Below are 20,655 nucleotides of genomic sequence, written 5' to 3' on the forward strand. Positions count from 1 at the left end.
AAGGTCACGTGATGTACCATGCATGGATCAATGGATGTATACACGCACACGTGCCTAACACAACAACAACAGTTAGACGAGGCCAGACCCCAAGTGGTGTTCATCGAGACGTGTGTAGTAGTGAACCTGTCCGGTTCTTTCCCGTCTATAAAAGATTCTTCCCGCGTTCGTGTAACTGGTCATTGGTCAAACGTTACTGATTTTACCCACTGAAATTCAAAATCAATGTGTGACTTACAGTTGACTTTTTATTTCAGCTAAATGTTTTCAAAAAGAGTAGAGCTTGGCTGAGATTTTCTTCCAACAATCCACATAATTTTTATTTATTTTTCTTTCTTATCGGTTACGCCTTTGTTGGAGTCAAAACCGGTCACGACGGAATCAATGCCTGAAAGTTCCCGGAAAACCAACTCTCGATCGATCCTTGAAAACTAGACATTCCCAGAAAACGGTTAATCAAGTACAAGACAGTTTTTCGCGGATGCGAACCGAGGAATGTCGAGAAGAGGATCAGTCTGGATGAGGTCTCGATCGTAAGCGAGGACCGTCTCAACCGAGGTCACCTCGCCCCTGGGCGAGGACGACCCGCACCGAGGTCACCTCGCCCATGGACGAGGACGATCCGCGCCGAGGTCACCTCGCCCATGGACGAGGATGACCCGCGCCGAGGTCACCTCGCCCATGGGCAAGGACGACCCGCGCCGAGGTCACCTCGCCCATGGGCGAGGACGACCCGCACCGAGGTCACCTCGCCCATGAGCGAGGACCGACCTCCCATCCCGAAACCGTGCATCCTCGTCTAAGTTCCTATAACACAATCCTCGGGCCCTTGGACGCAATACCCATGTCTCGTCTCGCTTAGGATTATCAAAGAAAGACTTCCGGAAAAGTTATAAAAACTTGGTCGTCGAAATGGATTCCTGCCTGCCGTATAAAACGGCTATGGTTAGCTTGAACACCAGTTGCTTTAACTATACGGGGAATTGGAATCCTTTCGGAAAAACCAACGGCTGTTTCTTAGGAAAAATCGTAAAAACGTCTAAGTCCCAAAACGGCCCAAAAGGGGCCTGAACCGCGCTAAACGGCCCACTTACGATTTTAGAACATGATCGAGCCTAAGGCTGATATGACGGTCTATTTTTTATTCACAAGAAAAGATAAATGTCAAGTTTCCGAAGATAATCATGAAGGGTGACGAAAAATGGAAAAGTCCGTCTCGCGACGAATCCGGCCCAGGAAAAGGTACAGACCGACCTAGAGAGAGTATATAAGGAGGGCTTAAGGCGAGGAGCAAGAGAGAGCTTTCTCAGAGCAAACTTAATATTTAGAGCAATTTAGGCATTTTTTTCCGTTTTTACTATCGAGCTGCGACTCGACTAGGTTAGAACTTAGGTGGCTAGCCTAGCGAACGCACCGACAGCTCTCGTGGCCTAGGATCTTACCTGTTGTTCACGCTCAAACGCGAATTCGGAAATAAGACATCTTTGTTCTCTTTTCGCTCTTTTACGATTTATTAGTTTCGACTCTTTCATATTGATTGTGTTGTGTGTGACAAACAGATAATCGGGACCTTTAGAGAAGGCTAGGTTAACTTGGATTTCCTCCGATTAACAAATCTCGACGGTGTAAATTCCGGTTCCCACAGCCTTCAAACCTATTTACCCGTAAAAAGTATATATACATATCTCAACATTGAATGTCAGTGTTAAAAAAAAACATTCAAAACACGTGTATCTATGTTTATATAATGGTCTAGTATGCTTAGATATAAAAGAAAAAGTTTTGACTACACTGATTCATTGTGTTTATGTGGTAAAGTAAAAAGGTTTGACTTAGTGTAGTCGATCTCCAGAAAAAGCAAGTAGAAGAATCTTACCTTCTTATCTGTTTATATAAATGCAACGTATTGCACAGGTGGATCTAACTCTCGGTTTTCTTCTTGAAGAAACTAGTAAAAACCGAATTATTAGTTTCTTTTCTTTTCCCATGGAATCATTGTAACCTAGTGATTAAGATTTAAAAGCTTTTATATCCAGGTTTGGGATTCAAATCCAGACTATACAATTTTTTTGCAGATTACGGAAAATTCAGGTTTCAAGTCTCGTAAAGAACGATTTATTAAACAATTATACACTTACAAAAGATCTCCAACATGGTGCAAGTAAATCTGGTCAGACGTGAATCTTAATAGGACGATTCAGGTGATGCAGTTAGGCGTAGATCTTCATAATACAGATAGTGTTATCAGTTGTCGAATCGTATATGTAATATTTTTCATATCATAATTGTAATATCATAATAAATCAACGTTAAAAAGAATCAATGAAAAAAAAATCAATTATAGAAAGTAACAATTGCCATAGCAATGACTTATGATGTACAAATCATAGCCATCGATTACTGTTAAGCTACACTTTAGCCTTATTTTATTTTTATTAATTGGAAAAACAGATATACAACATCAACCACACAAAATGAATATGGAATAAGTTTTAAAATTTTCTCTTACATTGAAATGATAATTGAACGTGTATATATTGGAATGGAAAACATTAAATTTAAAATGTGGATATAAAGACGGTCAAGTTATTTTTATGTTTGACTAGTAATGTAATTTAACGCACAAACACATAATACATACTACATCTGTAGAATAAAGCTGCAGGTTATATAAATTGACCTTAGGAGTAATCATTTACACGAAGTCTCTCTGATTATTATTTTTTTTCGTTTTCTCGATTTCGTCTCTATCCTTCTCCTTTCTCTCTATCGGGAACAAGAGAGGCTGAGAAAAAATCGTGAGATATGGTTGAGACGAGACGTAGCTCTTCCGCTTCCAAGCGTTTCTGTTCTTCTTCTTCATCCCCTGAACCGTCGTCGTCGTCTCCACGCCCCACCAAGCGATCTAAAGTCAAGATCGACGCTGCTATTGAATCTGTACGTAGCTCTTGTTCCGAATCTGAGTTTTTTTTTTGTTTTTAATTTCGAATCTGATGTTTTGATAACCTAGGCGGCGGCGGCGGAACCGGCGGGGTCTTCGTCGGCGAGCGAGGTTCCGATTGAGAATCAAGGACCCGTTTCGGATCCTGGATCGGAATCTGGAGAGCCGGAGCTTGGATCCTCTGATCCGCAAGGTGTGGATGCGGAGAAGCCTGTTTTAACTGATGTGCCTGTGATGGAGATCTCTCCTGAAGCCGACGCTAACCCTGAAGCTGATGTCTTGGCGACACCTACAGTAGCAGGTTTGATGTTCTGTCTCATGCTTTTGTCTATTTCTTTTTTTTTTCAAGAAAGAATTATCCTTTCTAATGTTTTTTTTTTTTTTTTTTCTAATGTCTTGATTGTGGATTTAGGTGAAGTGGTGGCGGATGGTGAGAAGTCGAAGGCGGGGAAGAAGCGAGCTAAGGCTCCATGGGCGAAGCTACTTTCTCAGTATTCTCAGGTGTGTCAAGTTTAGTTTCATACTGATTGTTTTTTTTTTTGGTTTGATCTACTAGTCTGCGAATTGAGCCTTCAGGGTTTAGCAGTGTGCAGTTCGTGTAATAATTTTAGTAAAGTTTTGGTCTTTCAGATCAATTTTCTGCATGTCCGGTTCTCTTATATTTTTCCGACAGAAGTATGTTGTTATGTCTGACATTTTTCTGGTCTACAAGTCTGCGCATTGACGGTTTAGCAGTATGTAGTTCGTGTAATATTTTTAGTAAAAGTTTGGTCTTTCAGTTCTTGCCGAACGAGTTTAGTTGTCTTCATGTCTGGTTCTTTTATTTTTTTTCCGGACAGAAGTCTGTTGTTATGTTTTGGACTCTTTTAATACTTTTTTTTTCTCTTGACTACGTTACTTTTGTTTCTAACTGTCCCAATGCTTGTTTCTCTGTGATTTCAGAACCCACACCGTATCATGAGGGGCCCTGTATTCACTGTTGGACGCCGGGGATGTGATTTATCTATCAAAGACCAATCTATGCCCAGCACCCTGTGTGAGCTGAAGCAGTCTGATGTAAGTACATCTTAGTTGCCCCCTTTTTTTTTTATCTCAGTCTCTTAAAAGGACAAAAGCTTCTTTTTTTTCTTACAATAATGATTATGCAGTACGGAGGTCCATCTGTTGCAACATTGGAGATAACAGGGAACGGAGTTCTCGTTCAGGTGAATGGCAAGTGTTACCAGAAAAGTACTTGTGTTCATCTTCGTGGTGGTGACGAGGTCATCTTCACCAATTTTGGGAGACATGCTTACGTATCCTTTATGAAGTTGTGTGAAAATTTATTATATTCGCTTTTATGCTATCTATAATGTTCTTGTCATTTATCATTAGTCGGAAGACATTCCAAACTCTTCCAAACTCGGGTCAGGTAGCCAAACTCGGGTCAGGTAGTGTGGTAACAGTCCAAAGCCGACTGAATCAGCCGATAGGGCATATAAAAAAATTCAATGGTTTCTCGGTAACTTTTCTTTAACGGATTTCTAGATATTTCAACCTCTTAAAGATGAAAATCTAGCTGCTGCTCCTGATAGAGCTTCTTCAGTGACTGTATGTGAAGCTAGAGGTGCACCTCTGAAAGGAGTCCACGTTGAGACAAGAGCAGGAGACTCCTCAGCTACTGATGGAGCCTCTATATTAGCATCTCTGTCAAAGTACCGCAACTTCCATCTCCTACCACCAATTGCCAAATCTGCTAAAAAGCAGCAGAATCAGGAGGCTCCTGTGGTACCTTCCAGCTGCAACGATTGCGTCTCAGATACCGAGATGAACGATGCTGATAGTAACAATGATCATGCTGATATTGCTTCTGTGGAGAAAACTGCTGATGCCAACGAGAATCTGAATGCCGATGGGAGTGGATTGGATCCTTTTCAAGAAGCTGCTGATGGAAATGCTCCTGGTTCTGGTTATGAGATTAGACCAATCTTGCGCCTCCTTGGGGAACCTTCTTCAGTTGATTTAAGGGGCATCTCCAAACTGCTGGATGAGAGAAGAGAAGTGCGAGAACTCCTTAAGGAATATGATCTTTCATCTACCATATCAACTAGACGCCAGGCGTTTAAGGATAGCCTGCGAGAAGGAGTACTCAATGGTCAAGATATAGATGTTTCTTTGGAGGACTTCCCATATTTTCTTAGGTCTTGCTGCTATATACATTATGTTATATCTCTACCATATATTTTTTCCTATGATGGTTTTGATGATTTATAGCCTAAACAATTTGTGAATTTTTCCTCAGTGCTACGACAAAGGATGTTTTGATAGCGTCGATGTATGTCCATATGGAGGTTGGAAGTAAGTTTGCAAAGTATGCATCAGACTTGTCTACTACATGTCCACGTATCTTGCTCTCTGGACCAGCAGGTAATGAGGCTTTACTATTAGTACTTGGTTTGAGATGACTATTATTCTAACAACGTTTTACCTTATGAATTGTATTTAGGATCTGAGATATATCAGGAAATGTTGGCAAAAGCGCTTGCAAAAAGGTTTGGGGCCAAATTGATGATCGTTGACTCTCTTTTGTTGCCCGGGGTAATATTCCCTTTTTCCCTTTACTTTCTCTTTAACGTTGTTTTAGTTGTTAAAATATTTCATGTCAAGTTGGTTATTATTGGATAGAAGATTTTTGATCCAAAAGCTACACTTTTAAATAAAAAACCAAAAAAAAAAACAGAATTTAATACATCAATTTTCTAGATTAGATAATTTTTAATATTAATTATAATTTATATCTATTTTAAGATTTTTAAATGTTTTTTTAAAAAATTAACTTTAAAATTAAAATTTGTTGGATGCATATTAGTCCGCGGTCTTCATCTAGTTATTAAAATATTTCATGTCAAGTTTGTCTTAAGCGGTATTACTGACTTTTCTTCCCAAATAGCTTAAGATGTTATATCTGTCAGTGTTTATCCGTCATTGATTTGTGCTGTTTCTGGATGGCTATAGGGATCACCCGCAAAGGAAGCCGAATCTTCTAAAGACGGTTCTAGGCGTGAGAGGCTCTCTATGCTTGCTAAACGAGCTGTTCAGGCCGCACAAGCATTGCAGCATAAGAAACCAACTTCAAGTGTGGACGCTGATATAACAGGTGGCTCAACATTGAGCTCCCAAGCTTTACCAAAGCAAGAAGTGTCAACAGCAACTTCTAAAAGTTACATATTTAAAGCAGGCATGTTGCTTAACATTCTTTGGTGTACCAATCTTCATCTGTTACTGAACCTGCATTTTTCTCATTTTTAGGTGACCGAGTAAAGTATGTAGGTCCTTCATCTTCTGCTATTTCTTCTCTTCAAGGCCCACCGCTTAGGTATTGTTTACGATTTTTTCGAAGTCTTTCACAGATTCAAAACTCAGATCTAACACTTCTCTTTGGTATTTATTAATAGGGGACCGACCGTAGGTTTCCAGGGGAAAGTACTCCTTGCATTTGAAGACAACTGCTCATCAAAAGTTGGGATTAGATTCGATAGGCCTGTACCAGATGGCAATGATCTTGGTGGCCTGTGTGAAGAAGACCATGGCTTTTTCTGTGCTGGTATGCTATTTCCAACTTTGACCCATCATATTATTTTTACTAATATCATTTTGTGTTTGCAGCTACCTCACTTCGGTTAGATGGTTCCTCCAGTGATGATGCTGACAAACTCGCCGTTAATGAAGTCTTTGAGGTATATATTTTACTCTCTCAGTTATGTGGAGTGCTACTCTATCCACTTGTTGACCACTTGACTTATTTTATAGGTCGCACTTAGTGAGAGTGAAGGAGGGTCGTTGATACTGTTCCTGAAAGATATTGAGAAGTCTTTGGTTGGGAACAGTGATGTGTATGCAACCTTGAAGAGCAAGTTTGAGAATTTACCGGAAAATATTGTTGTCATGGCCTCACAAACCCAGTTGGACAGCCGAAAGGAGAAAGTAAGAAACTCATTTAAAATCTTCTCTGCTTCTATTTTGTTTTTACTGTACTGTTAACTAAATTTTTATTGTTGTTTTTTCAGTCACATCCTGGAGGTTTCTTGTTTACCAAGTTTGGTGGCAACCAGACAGCATTACTAGATCTTGCATTCCCGGTATGGACCTAACTTAACTTATCTTTGTATCTTTTTGAGAGGTTGAAACTGATTTTGAGATCATCTTGCAGGATAATTTTAGTAAACTGCATGATAGGAGCAAAGAAACGCCTAAATCCATGAAACAGATAACTCGGCTGTTTCCTAACAAAATCTCCATCCAGTTACCTCAGGTCTGAACCTTCTTCTTACTTTGGTACATTTGTTATTTTTTGTTTTCATTATCTTATGCTCTCAAGAGATAATAGGATGAGGCTTTGCTCTCGGACTGGAAGGAGAAGCTTGACCGTGATACAGAACTTTTGAAGGTTCAGGCTAATATAACAAGCATCCTATCTGTGAGTATCTTCTCAACAAGTCCTTCAGCGATCTAACCGTTCCTAGCTTCTTTTTTTTGTTAATGTTTTTTGTTAATAAATCCCCACAGGTCCTCACTAAAAATCGTCTGGATTGTCCTGACCTTGGAACCTTGTCCATCAAAGATCAAACCCTTCCATCTGAAAGTAGGACTCTTAATATACCTTTTTTTTTTTTATGATTTGATCTACTCCTTGGTACTAAACAATTACTGATATGTGTGTTCTAGGTGTTGAGAAAGTGGTTGGCTGGGCTTTGAGCCACCATCTTATGAACTGCGCAGAACCTACAGTTAAAGACAACAAGCTTGTTATCTCAGCAGAAAGGTAAGCATCCTTGTATATACTGAAACACTGTAGCTAAAATCCAGCTTAGATTTTGCAAATAACACTTTGGCATGTGTTGCAGCATTACATATGGCCTGCAGATGTTACATGGCGTTCAAGACGAAAACAAGAGTCTGAAGAAATCCCTCAAGGTATTATTATGGAACTTCATATCTTTTCTTCTAAGTTAGTAAGTTACGGATCTAAGAGTTGTTCTTTGCTATGCTGTTTCAGGATGTTGTGACAGAGAACGAATTTGAGAAAAAACTCTTATCAGATGTCATTCCCCCTAGCGATATAGGTGTGTCCTTTGATGATATTGGGGCTCTTGAGAATGTGAAAGACACACTGAAGGAGTTGGTGATGCTTCCTCTTCAAAGACCTGAATTATTTGACAAAGGCCAGCTAACTAAGGTACCTTTCATTGCTTTACGGTTTGTTTCTCTGTCTTTTTCTGGAAGTCAAATATATAAATTACGTTTTACTGCAGCCTACGAAAGGTATCCTGTTGTTTGGACCTCCTGGTACCGGGAAGACGATGCTGGCAAAGGCAGTAGCAACTGAAGCTGGTGCAAACTTCATCAATATCTCAATGTCCAGCATTACTTCAAAGGTATCTCTCCAACAGTGGTCTGAATCTTTTGTTTATGCTTTCTTTTGAAGATTGTATTTGACCACCTAACAATTTGAATGCTTTGTAGTGGTTTGGTGAGGGAGAGAAGTATGTTAAAGCTGTCTTCTCTTTAGCAAGCAAGATCGCTCCAAGTGTCATATTTGTTGATGAGGTATGTTCTGTTTCGCCACTTTGAAGCTAAGCTTTTATGTATTTTCTTAATCTCTGATGATTGCTGAAAAAACATTATTATTTAGGTGGATAGCATGTTGGGAAGACGTGAGAATCCAGGAGAACATGAAGCTATGCGTAAGATGAAGAACGAGTTCATGGTAAACTGGGACGGTTTAAGAACAAAGGATAGAGAACGAGTTCTGGTACTCGCTGCTACCAACAGACCATTTGATCTCGACGAAGCAGTTATTAGACGGCTTCCCCGGAGGTAAACCTACATTGTGCTGTGTCTCTTAATGAAAGATGATTCCTCATGTCGTAACTATTGCTGAATTGCATACTTCTATGTTTCAGATTGATGGTGAATCTTCCAGATGCGACTAACAGATCAAAGATCTTGAGCGTTATTCTTTCTAAAGAAGAAATATCACCTGATGTTGATTTAGAAGCGATTGCTAATATGACAGATGGTTACTCAGGAAGTGACTTAAAGGTATGTACTCATCTCATTGAATCTCAATCTCCTTGGCTTGTAAAATGCTCACATTCTCTCATTTGGTTGCAGAATCTTTGTGTAACTGCGGCACATCTTCCAATTCGAGAAATACTGGAGAAAGAAAAGAAGGTTAGGTTTCCAACTTAGTGCATTTACCACTGTTTTAAAAATCATTGCCGGCAAATCATTGTACGAAATAACGTTTTTAGAAACATTGTTATAGGCGTCTGCCTAAACAATAATCCTTTATATAACACCTAATTTCCTCTTAGAGATACTTTGAACATTTACTCATTTACTTGCTAAACTTATCAACTCATCCTTCTCTATATACTGAGTGTTGTTTTGACTTCAGGAAAAAACCGCAGCTGAGGCTGAGAACCGTCCAACGCCTCCATTGTATAGCTGCACAGACATTCGTCCACTGACAATGGCAGATTTCAAGGCTGCACATGAACAGGTAGCTCGAAAAGAACAATTGTTTTGTGTGCATTGTGTTTATATATAGATGGAAAAAGGACTAAATGATCTTAAATACATGTATAGGTATGTGCTAGTGTGTCTACGGACTCATCGAACATGAACGAGCTTCAGCAATGGAACGAGCTCTATGGAGAAGGAGGATCAAGGAAGAAGACGTCCTTGAGCTACTTTATGTAGAAGAGACTGGAGTGAGAGAGGAGAGATTTGTTGGTTTTTAATCTCATTTTGGTCCTTTGTTTAATTTATAAAAATTTATGTACAGAAGAGAGAAAAGAGTGTTGTTCGGTTTATTTTCTAATTCATTCTCTTTCTCAACATAAGAAGCTAAAAACATTCGCTGTATAATCTAATACATGCGTATGTATAGAGGTTCGGATGTTTTAAGGATACAAACATGCTTCTTGTTTACTTATTTAATTAGGCAGATCTTAAGACCTAATCTCAACTCTGGGAGATAGATAACCATGGTGAATGTTCGGTTAGCCGTAGATGAGTTGTGCAAGTCTTGCATCCCGAGCATGCAGATAGTCTGTGGATGATTGGAGAACCGTTCATTAGTGGTATAATGAAGATGTACGCTTCACCATTCTTCTACATGTCTTAAAATGTCTCGGTAAATCTTCTGTTTCCGTACAAAGAACAACAAATTTTGTTTTTTTTTTGGGTTTTGTGGAGATAGTAGAACATTTGGAATCTCCTTGTATTTGTCGACACGGACGACCAACGATGATGATGCAGTCAAGCTCCTTTTCATGGTTAACATTTGAAGGACCCTCGATTATAACTACGTTTTGTAAATATAAAATTTAACCCTGTTCTATTATATTAGTCAGTGGCAGAGGTTTCTAAAAAAAAAGTCAGTGGTTACAGCAGGTCGTCAATCTATTATCTAAATTTAGCTATATATGAATAGGAAATGATAAATCGAATTAAACCATATCTTGACAAGAATACCAAAATCAGTTATACAATACCATCTTTCTTATTATATAAAGCTTGGTTCTTCAAAATTGCTAATTAACATGACGATGACACATGACAATTAAAAATTTAAGATGATGACATGTGTTAAAATCTATCATAATTAATAATATAAATATAATAAGATAATAACACAAAAAAATTATTTAATGGTATAAAGTTTGGTTCTTCAAAGTTGCTAATTAACATGACGATGACACATGGCAATTAAAAATTTAAGATGATGACATGTGTTAAAATCTATCACAATTAATAATATAAATATAATAAGATAATAACACAAACGAATTATTTAATGGTAATTTTCCTTTTTTTAAATACTAAACAAAGATAATAATAGCAAAAAATTATTTGATGGTTTTTAGTTGACAATAATTTTCTTTTTTTTAATTTTTTTCTTAATAATATAAATATAATAAGATAATAACACAAAAGAATTATTTAATGGTATAAAATTTGGTTCTTCAAAGTTGCTAATTAACATGACGATGATACATGGCAATTAAAAATTTAAGATGATGACATGTGTTAAAATCTATCATAATTAATAATATAAATATAATAAGAGAATAACACAAAAGAATTATTTAATAGTAATTTTCCTTTTTTTAAATACTAAACAAAGATAATAATAGCAAAAAATTATTTGATGGTTTTTAGTTGACAATAATTTTCTTTTTTTAAATTTTTTTCTTTTTTAAAATTCCTAAACAAGAAATCTTATTATATAAAGCTTGGTTCTTCAAAGTTGTTAATTAACATAACGATGACACATGGCAATTAAAAATTTAAGATGGTGACATGTATTAAAATCTATCATAATTAATAATATAAATATAATAAGATAATAACACAAAAGAATTATTTAATGGTAATTTTCCTTTTTAAATACTTAACAAAGATAATAATAGCAAAAAATTATTTGATGGTTTTTAGTTGACAATAATTTTCTTTTTTTTTTTTAATTTTTTTTCCTTTTTTTAAATTCCTAAACAAAAAAATGTATAATAATTTACTTAATACTAATTTTTCACTTTTTAAAATCGTTTTTTAAAATACTAAATAAAGATAACAACAAAAGATTATTTGATAGTTTTTTTAGTTGACAATAATTTCATTTTTATAATTTTTTTTTCCTTTTTAAAATTCCTAAAAGAAAATGTGTATAATTATTTACTTAATACTAATTTTCGTTTTCTAAAATAAAAAAAAATATAATTGTGAAAATTAGTTTGATAGTAATTATCCGTTTATAAAATCTTCTAAAAAAAAATTGTTAAAGAGTGTTTAATTGTAGTTTTCTTTATTTCTTCTTCAAACCTACAAAAAAAAGTAAAATAAGTATTTCAAATATTTTCATATAATAATAGACTATTATTTAAATAGTAAATTTTCTGTTTAAGAAATCATATTGAAAAAAGGATTACAATTTTTTTTTGTAACTAAAAGGATTACAATTATTCACATCTATATATAATATTAAACTCTCCTATATTTTATCACCAAACATAATTGCTTAATATATCATAATTAATAATATAAGTATAATAAGATAATAACACAAGAATTATTTAATAGTAATTTTCCTTTTTTAAAATTCTAAACAAAGATAAAAGCAAAAAAATTATTTGATAGTTTTTAGTTGACGATAATTTTATTTTTTCTATTTTTTTTCCTTTTTACAATTCTTAAACAAAAAAACATGTAAAATAATTTACTTAATACTAATTTTTCTTTTTCTAAAATCATAAAGAAAATATAATTATAAAAATTTGTTTGATAGTAATTATCCTTTTATAAAATCTTCTACACAATAAAATTGTTAAAAACTGTTTAGTTGTAGTTTTGTTTTTTCTTCAAATCTAAACAAAAAATGTAAAAAAATTATTTCAAATATTTCCATATAATAATAAACTTTCTTATTTAAATAGTAAATTTTATGTTTAAGAAATCATAATCCAAAAAGGATTACAATTATTCTTTTTTTTTGTAACTGAAAGGATTACGATTATTCACATCTATATATAAGATTAAATTCTCCTATATTTTGTCACCAAACATAATTGATTAAAATCAGAATCTCTCTCATACAAGAAAAACATTAGGTGTGGTTTTTTATTATATAACTTTATAATTATCGTAAAATATGATATTATTGTGCGTAAGTTATTGACACAATTATGTGTGTTAGTTCCTATAGACGATATAAAATTGGTTATTCTGTCATAGTATGTCAATGTCAACATCAATTTATTATGTTACGTCAAAAACGATTGATCAATGCAGTATAAACGGTTTAATATGGTTATGCGAGTTAGATAATAATTTTAAAATAAACAACAATTGTTATGATTTTGATTGTCATTAGGGTTTAGTCAAAAAGTTTACTAGACACTTCTTACAATAAGACTATGTTTGAAAAAAATATATTTACTATTTTCTAACTGAAATTGTTATTTAATTTGCTATCATGCATTATCAAGGAAACAATGAATTCAGAAGGTTATTTAACACTAAATCAGTTTAAAATATTAAAAGGTAAGAAATTTGAAAAAAGAATAATGAACTTATAGGAAGGGATATCTCATACTTAATAAAGGTAATTAAAAAAAAAATCTTTTATAAATTTTTATTCAAATTGATTTTTTATTATATAGGAAAATACAATCAATGTTGTGTGCATCATTCTATTCTTGAAAAGCTTGGAGATGAACTATGTGAAGGAATTATTATCGACATCTTTTATTTATAATGTGCAAGATTGAAGTAAGAACTATAAAATCTCTGATCATAAATTTCAGATAGGAGTGATTGAGAGAACAACAACCTCATATTTGTGAAATAACCGTTACCTCAAATACTCTGTGAAAAAAATTTGATTTCAACTACAAAGATTTTGCTCAACTTAAAGATATCAGAAACTATTGATTAGATGATAATATTCATGCATTTTATATATATAACTTTTTGTTACAGATGTGTAGTTGGTATATCAATAATATGAATAATCTGATGTTCAAATAGTTACTCTAACTTAATTGTTAAGGAGGTATTTTTCTATAAATAACTGTAGCACTTTTTCTCTATGAATTATTAGTCCAATTCCATTAAGCAATTTCAGTTTTTTTTTTCTACAAAAACTCTATTTTATATAGTGAAATTGAAATACAAGCAACATCATGAGCTGGACAAGTAGAACTATTTGAAGATATATATCGCGCTGTGAAATGTGATAATACTGTTATTATCATGAAAGTCTTTTATCAAGAGATATCCATGTGTAATTTTTTTATCAGCATAAAAAAGTTTGGATGTTTATTTTAACTCTAATTAGTTGAAGAAAATTTAATATACTAATTTGTATTATTTCTATTAGTTTCAGCTATGATGATGGTTGCTTGGTTAATCTTGGCCATATGATTGAAAATCCTTAAATGAGTATTGAAGTTAATGAAGTTTATATATATTTATGTTAACTTATATGAGTTAACTATATTTAGTTAACATAAAATGTTTTTTAAAAAATAATTATTTATTTATATATTTATTAGAATCCTAAATTCTATATTCCTAAAACCTACCCCACCCTCTCAATTCTAAACCCTTAGTCTAGATTAGCTAACCTTAGGATTATAAGTGTTTTTTCTTTTTAAAAGTGAGAATAAAAGTGGTATTAAGAATGTGATATTTTTGGTAATTTCCCGTATAATATTGTCACTAACTAGATTGACCTTATTTAGATTTTAATTTTTTTTCATTTTAATTTTTACTTTGGTTGAGTTTAGTTTAAATATTTAGGTATGAGTGTTTTCTCCAGCCTTAAATACAAAGTTGATAACAATTTACCTATCCACCATGATTATAAATACAAATACTAATAGGAATTTATGTGTGTAAATGAGTTTGTAATTATAAAATAAATATCTCACAGCTTATGCAAACACAAAAAAATCCTAAATCTATAATAAAATGATTTATTATTTTTATGTTTTTACTAAAACATCAAATAAAACCCGTTGCAACGCACGGGCTTTATCTAGTAAACTAATAAACTTACTTTAATTTTACTCACTAGTAATGAATTTATATAGTGATTAAAACTTCTAAAAATATTTGAAATTTATGAAGTTGCAGTTAATTTTTTTTTTTTGGATGTCAAATGGGTTATCCACGTCTAAATAAGCTTGTCCAAATAAATAATATTGGATATTGATGGTTTTAGTTCAAATATTGGATAAAATAAGATATAGAACAATTTATAATTTAATATTAATCAAGCAAAAACATTTGTATAAAGATGTTTTCTAAAATATTATTCATATGTGAGTGTTTTCTTAAATAAGATTTTAATTTTTTGTTTTTGATAAAAACACTTTATTTTTATCCGGGCATAATTTTTTTACAAATATTTATTGGTTTATCTCTTATTAAAATAAAAACCAACATAATAAGATATTATTTTATGTACTTAACAACTTTAAATTAAACATCAATTATTTATATATGATATTTTTCATCAAAATATATATGTTTATCATTGTGTTGAAATTTTAAAAAAAAAAACACACTCACATATTAAAAATGTCTTAGAAAATATCTTTTAAAAATGTTTTTACTTGATAAATATTTAAATATGTATTGTTTATATCTCACTTTTGAACTTTTATAATAGAACAATATTTTTTTTTCAGATAACAACACAATATATTTGATGAAAATACATATATATAAGAATTATCATATTTTTTAAAATATGTTTTCATTTTTGAAAATTTCATTTAATTAATTTATAATCAATTTTCAATTATAACATATAAATCTAGTAATATTAACATAAAATTTGTTTTTAATTATGTTTTATTTCTAGGTATTTTGTTCATACATGCATGTATAATCATTTTACAGGATGATAGATTGTTTTTTTATGATTTTAATCATTTTCATTCTTTCAATTTTTTTTGTTTCGAACACCAACTATAAAAAAAATTATTATTGCTGATGTAAGAAAAATAAGAAAGTGTAATTTCGTCTTTTGAACCATTATTGTTTCTTTAAATTACCTATTTAAACTAGCAACAAGTATTTGTTTTGTTTGTCAAAAACTAGCAATATGTATAAACTACCAATAACATGCAAAGATAAAAAATTAAAATAAAACAAATAAAAATATTTTAAAAGAAAACTAAGAGCTTAAATTTGTTTAGAAAAAAAAATTGAAATATAAGTGAATTAAGATAATGGTAATATTCTTGGTTACAGGATAAATATATAGGCAAACTTATCATATTTCATAAATTTTATTTTTTCATGAAAGAAAAATTAATGATCATCATCTGATAATATCAAACAAAACATTATGATCATTATATATTTCCCTTTCTTTTTGGCAATTTTATCATAAATAATTAATTAGTTATTCTATGATCCATTATAATGATTAAATATAATTACTTATTAAGGGTAGTAGAAGATCTGACCTGAAAACTGAAGAGCTAAAATAGAAAAAATAAAAATATATGATATTCATAAACCTTTGCATCTTTTTTTAAAAAATTTGATTACGTACTTACATACATAATTTTGTTAGCTTTTATTTTGTAGTTTTATGTTAATTCCAATAGTATACATAATGAGAATGAATAATATATATATATATATATATATATATATACATAATGTCGTCAGTTTTTTGTTAAAGTTATCAAATACTAATATATTTATTTAATATACCAACAGATAATATATATATTAATAAAATAGTCTAATTTAATTGTTTATTAATGGTACCAACATTTGTAGTGATTAAAACTTTTGAATATATTTGAAATTTAGGAAGTTGCAGCTAATTTTTTTTTTGGATGTCAAATGGGTTATCCACGTCAAAATAAGCTTGTCCAAATAAATAATATTGGACATTGATGGTTTTAGTTCAAAAATATTTTGTAACCAAACTTAAATATAACCATAATCAGACTCATGAGATCAATATCTATATATTTATCTATCTTTATATAGTATTATTTACGAAGTGATTTTTTGCTTATGAGCTATCACGCTAAAAGGTAGAGCAATGAAAGTCAATGATACTCTTAATACATTTTTATATATAACTTATTATATAATTCAAAATAATTATATCAATAATATTAGATTATATGTTATAGTAGATAATTGATTATAGATTAATATAATAAAATTTTCAAAAACTAAATATATTTAAAAATAAATAAGATAATTTATATATATATATATATATATATATATATTGTGTTGTTGTCTAAAAACATTATTTTCGGTTATAAAGTTAAAAATAAGATATAAAAATTTATAATTTAATATTAATCAAGCAAAAACATTTCTATAAAGATTTTTTTCTAAAATATTATTAATATGTGAGTATTTTCTTAAATATTTTTTTTTTGATAAAAACACTTTGTTTTTATCCAGGCATAATTGTTTTACAAATATTTATTAGTTTATGCGTTATTAAAATAAAAACCAACATAATAAGTTATTATTTTATATACTTAACAACTTTATATTAAATATAAAATTATTTATATATGATATTGTTCATCAAAATATATATGTTTATCATTGTGTTGAATTTTTTAAAAAAAAACACTGACATATTAAAAATGTCTTAGAAAATATCTTTAAAAAATGTTTTTACTTGATAAATATTTGACTATATTTTGTTTCATATCTCAGTTTTGAACTTTTATAATAGAACAATATTTGTTTTCAGATAACAACACAATATATATGATTACAAAAATACATATATATAAAAATTATCATATTTTCTAAAATGTGTTTTCTTTTTTCCATTTTTATTTAATTAATTTATAATCAATTTTCAAATATAACATATAAATCTAATAATATTAACATAAAATTTGTTTTTTTATTATATTTTATTTCTAGGTCTTTCGTTCATACATGCATGTATAATCATTTTACATGATGATAGATTGTTTTTTTATGATTTGAATCATTTTCATTCTTTCAATTTTTTTTTGTTTCGAACACCAACTATAAAAAAAATTATTATTGCTGATGTAAGAAAAATAAGAAAGTGTAATTTCTTCTTTTGAACCATTATTGTTTCTTTAAATTACCTTTTAAAACTAGCAACATGTATTTTTTTTGTTTGTCAAAAACTAGCAATATTTATAAACTACCAAAAACATGTGAGGTTAAAAAAATTAAAATATAGCAAATAAAAATATTTTAAAAGAAAACTAAGAGCTTAAAGTTGTTTATAAAAAAAATGAAATATAAGTGAATTAAGATAATGGTAATATTCTTGGTTACAGGATAAATATATAGGCAAACTTATCATATTTCATAAATTTTATTTTTTCATGAAAGAAAAATTAATGATCATCATCAGATAATATCAAACAAAACATTATGATCATTATGTATTTCCCTTTCTTTTTGGCAATTTTATCATAAATAATTAATTAGTTATTCTATGATCAATTATAATAATTAAATCTAATTACTTATTAAGGGTAGTAGAACATCTGACCTGAAAACTGAAGAGCTAAAATATAAAAAATATATGATATTCATAAACCTTTGCATCTGTTTTTCTTTTAATTTGATTGCGTAACCAACATTGCATGATGTTACATACAAAATTTTGTTAGCTTTTATTTTGTAGTTTTATGTTAATTAGAATAGTATACATAATGAAAATGAATAGTATACATATATATATATATATATACAAATAATGTCGTTAGTTTTTTGTTAAAGTTATCAAATACTAATATATCAACATACAATATATATATATATATTAATAAAATACTCTAATTTAATTGTTTATTAATGGTACCAACAATTTTAACCGCTTTAACTTTTCATGTTAGAGCTCGAATGCGAAAAATCAATTCGCAAAATAATAGTATAGAAGAGCTCATCGTGAATAGTGGTTTTAATTGTTCTTTTGCTTTTGTGTATGGATGTCGTTTTAAACCGTTTCAAATGATTCATTCTATTTTTTCTTTCAAAAATGAATAACCCTATTATAGAATTGAATTATATACTTCAATGGTACTATATTTTAATATATATATATATATATATATATATATATATATATAACAATAGAATATGTTTAATAATTCTAGACTAAAACAGGATAAATTTAACTATGATATTATTAGTAGATGTATTAACATCTATTTATTAATTATTTCAAATATAATAACAAAGTGACAGCTAAATCAGTAAAATTGTTTATTAAAACTAGTGATTATTCTAAAATTTTGGAGAACACGACAGATCAATAAGATAACTGATTAAAACTAAAACCTAATGACTCAGCCAAGATAATGAACCTACTCTAGCTCCTGGTTTAAAGGGATTGTAGACTGCACTTCATTGGTTTGTTGAGGAAAGTTGAAGGTTGGTACATTCAGAGAATGGCTTCCATCAGTCATGGTTAATACCTTAAGAAAAAATCTGTTGCCCCAGACTCTTTCTCACATGACAAATTTTAGGGGTTGCAACATTTAATTTTGTAAATAGTTAACCAAGTATATTTTACCCCTATATTTACAGTAATCAGCTAATTAATAATAATTATTATATATATATATATTAATATCTTTTGCATCATATTTGTTTCATGATATTTACATTTTAAATTTATTTATATTGTAATTTCATTGTATTGTAATGATTTGTTGCTGTTTTGTTTTTTCTATGTTTTTATCAAATATGTTTTCCTTTAAAATTGTATTTTTTACATTTGTTATATTAGTTTATTATTTATAAATTTACATCTACATTATATAAATATAAATTTACATCTACATTATCTAAATATATATTTAAATTCTCATCTATTTTATATGTATATATATTTAAATTAACATATATAAATAATAACAATGTTCATAATCACCTGCATAATTTTTTATATTTAATTTTACTATTATTGTTTGTCTTTTCGCTAAAAATTAATATATACAAAAAGTTTGGGTATATTTTTATTGTTATATTAATAATATTTTCACAAACATTTTATAGTAATTTTTTAAAAAATGTTTGCCTTGTGCCCCAAAATGCTAGGCACGACACTCGCTTCCATGAGAACTAATATGTTCTGGTTAATGTTTGAAATGAGTCAAATGACTAGAGGCCGAGACTGGTTGGTTAGTTGAGGAGAGTTAAAGATTGGTGCACTCTTAAAGATGTTTACGAGAAATGAACATATTTAAGCCCCTTGTTTGAATAGATTGTAAGCTGCAGTTGTTTAGCTTATTAAGGAAAGTTGAAGTTTGGGACATTCTGAGGTTGGCTTCAATGAGAAATAATACGTACCGATGGTTTGAAGTGACCAGACGCTCGTTGGTTAGTTGAGGAGAATTGAAGACTGATGCACTCATAAAGGCTCGTTGGTTAGTTCTAGCCTCTGTATAAAGGCTCGTTGTGGAATGTTGAAAGTTGGGACATTTAGAGATTGTTTTATTTATGCATATACATTTGATAAAAAAAATTGTTATATACAGTAGAAACTCAATAAATTAATAAATTTCTTTGGTTTCAAACTGAATTGGTGTATAATATGACATAATTCGATAAGATAATAACATAATAATATTTTAAAAAATTCTTAGCCTAATATATGTCCCATCAAAATCATAAATTAATAATTACTATATATAATTTTATATAAACATAAAAAACACTGTATTGTTTATTTGTCTTTAAAATGAATTTCATCTTCATCTTCAATTTTATTTTTCGTTTCAACATTTTTTGTTATTTTATTGAATTACCTACAAAGACGCATTTGTATTAAATCAGTTGCAAAAAAAGATGCATTTGTATTTATCAATGTATTCAACATATACTAAATTCAAATCTACATAGTTTAAATAATATATAATATCTAGAATAAAATATATAAATAATATTTTATTTAAATTAATCAATCTATAAATTATCAAAACCCCAGCACTATTATAATTTATAGAGTTTTTATTGTATAACTAATTTTTGATGTTTGATCTAAAATTTTTAAGAACATAGATAATATCCTATTATACTTTATTTTGTATTAATGAAACATAAATTAATAAGTACTCATAAGAAATGTATGCCTACATGTGCGGCTAAAACACTTAGTCTAAGTAATCACTACA

At 30.2% G+C, this 20,655-nt stretch overlaps 1 protein-coding gene across 1 annotated transcript; it reads left to right on the forward strand.

The window, feature by feature from the left end:
• Positions 1-2,673: 2,673 nt before the first annotated feature.
• Positions 2,674-9,947, forward strand: LOC106442023. Its single transcript, XM_048751075.1, has 27 exons — positions 2,674-2,937; positions 3,011-3,242; positions 3,354-3,442; positions 3,884-3,997; positions 4,090-4,236; positions 4,469-5,121; positions 5,223-5,347; positions 5,427-5,518; positions 5,936-6,158; positions 6,230-6,296; positions 6,376-6,524; positions 6,587-6,657; positions 6,731-6,904; positions 6,988-7,059; positions 7,131-7,232; positions 7,308-7,397; positions 7,487-7,562; positions 7,646-7,742; positions 7,825-7,894; positions 7,977-8,156; positions 8,233-8,355; positions 8,444-8,527; positions 8,613-8,797; positions 8,884-9,022; positions 9,095-9,154; positions 9,381-9,485; positions 9,572-9,947. Exons 1-27 carry the CDS (start codon positions 2,806-2,808, stop codon positions 9,683-9,685), a joined length of 3,765 nt encoding a protein of 1,254 aa, XP_048607032.1. The 5' UTR covers positions 2,674-2,805; the 3' UTR covers positions 9,686-9,947.
• The last annotated feature ends 10,708 nt before the right edge of the window (positions 9,948-20,655 follow it).

This window comes from Brassica napus, chromosome C3 (assembly GCF_020379485.1).
Source record: "Brassica napus cultivar Da-Ae chromosome C3, Da-Ae, whole genome shotgun sequence".
In the NCBI taxonomy this organism is placed as follows: Eukaryota; Viridiplantae; Streptophyta; class Magnoliopsida; order Brassicales; family Brassicaceae; genus Brassica; species Brassica napus.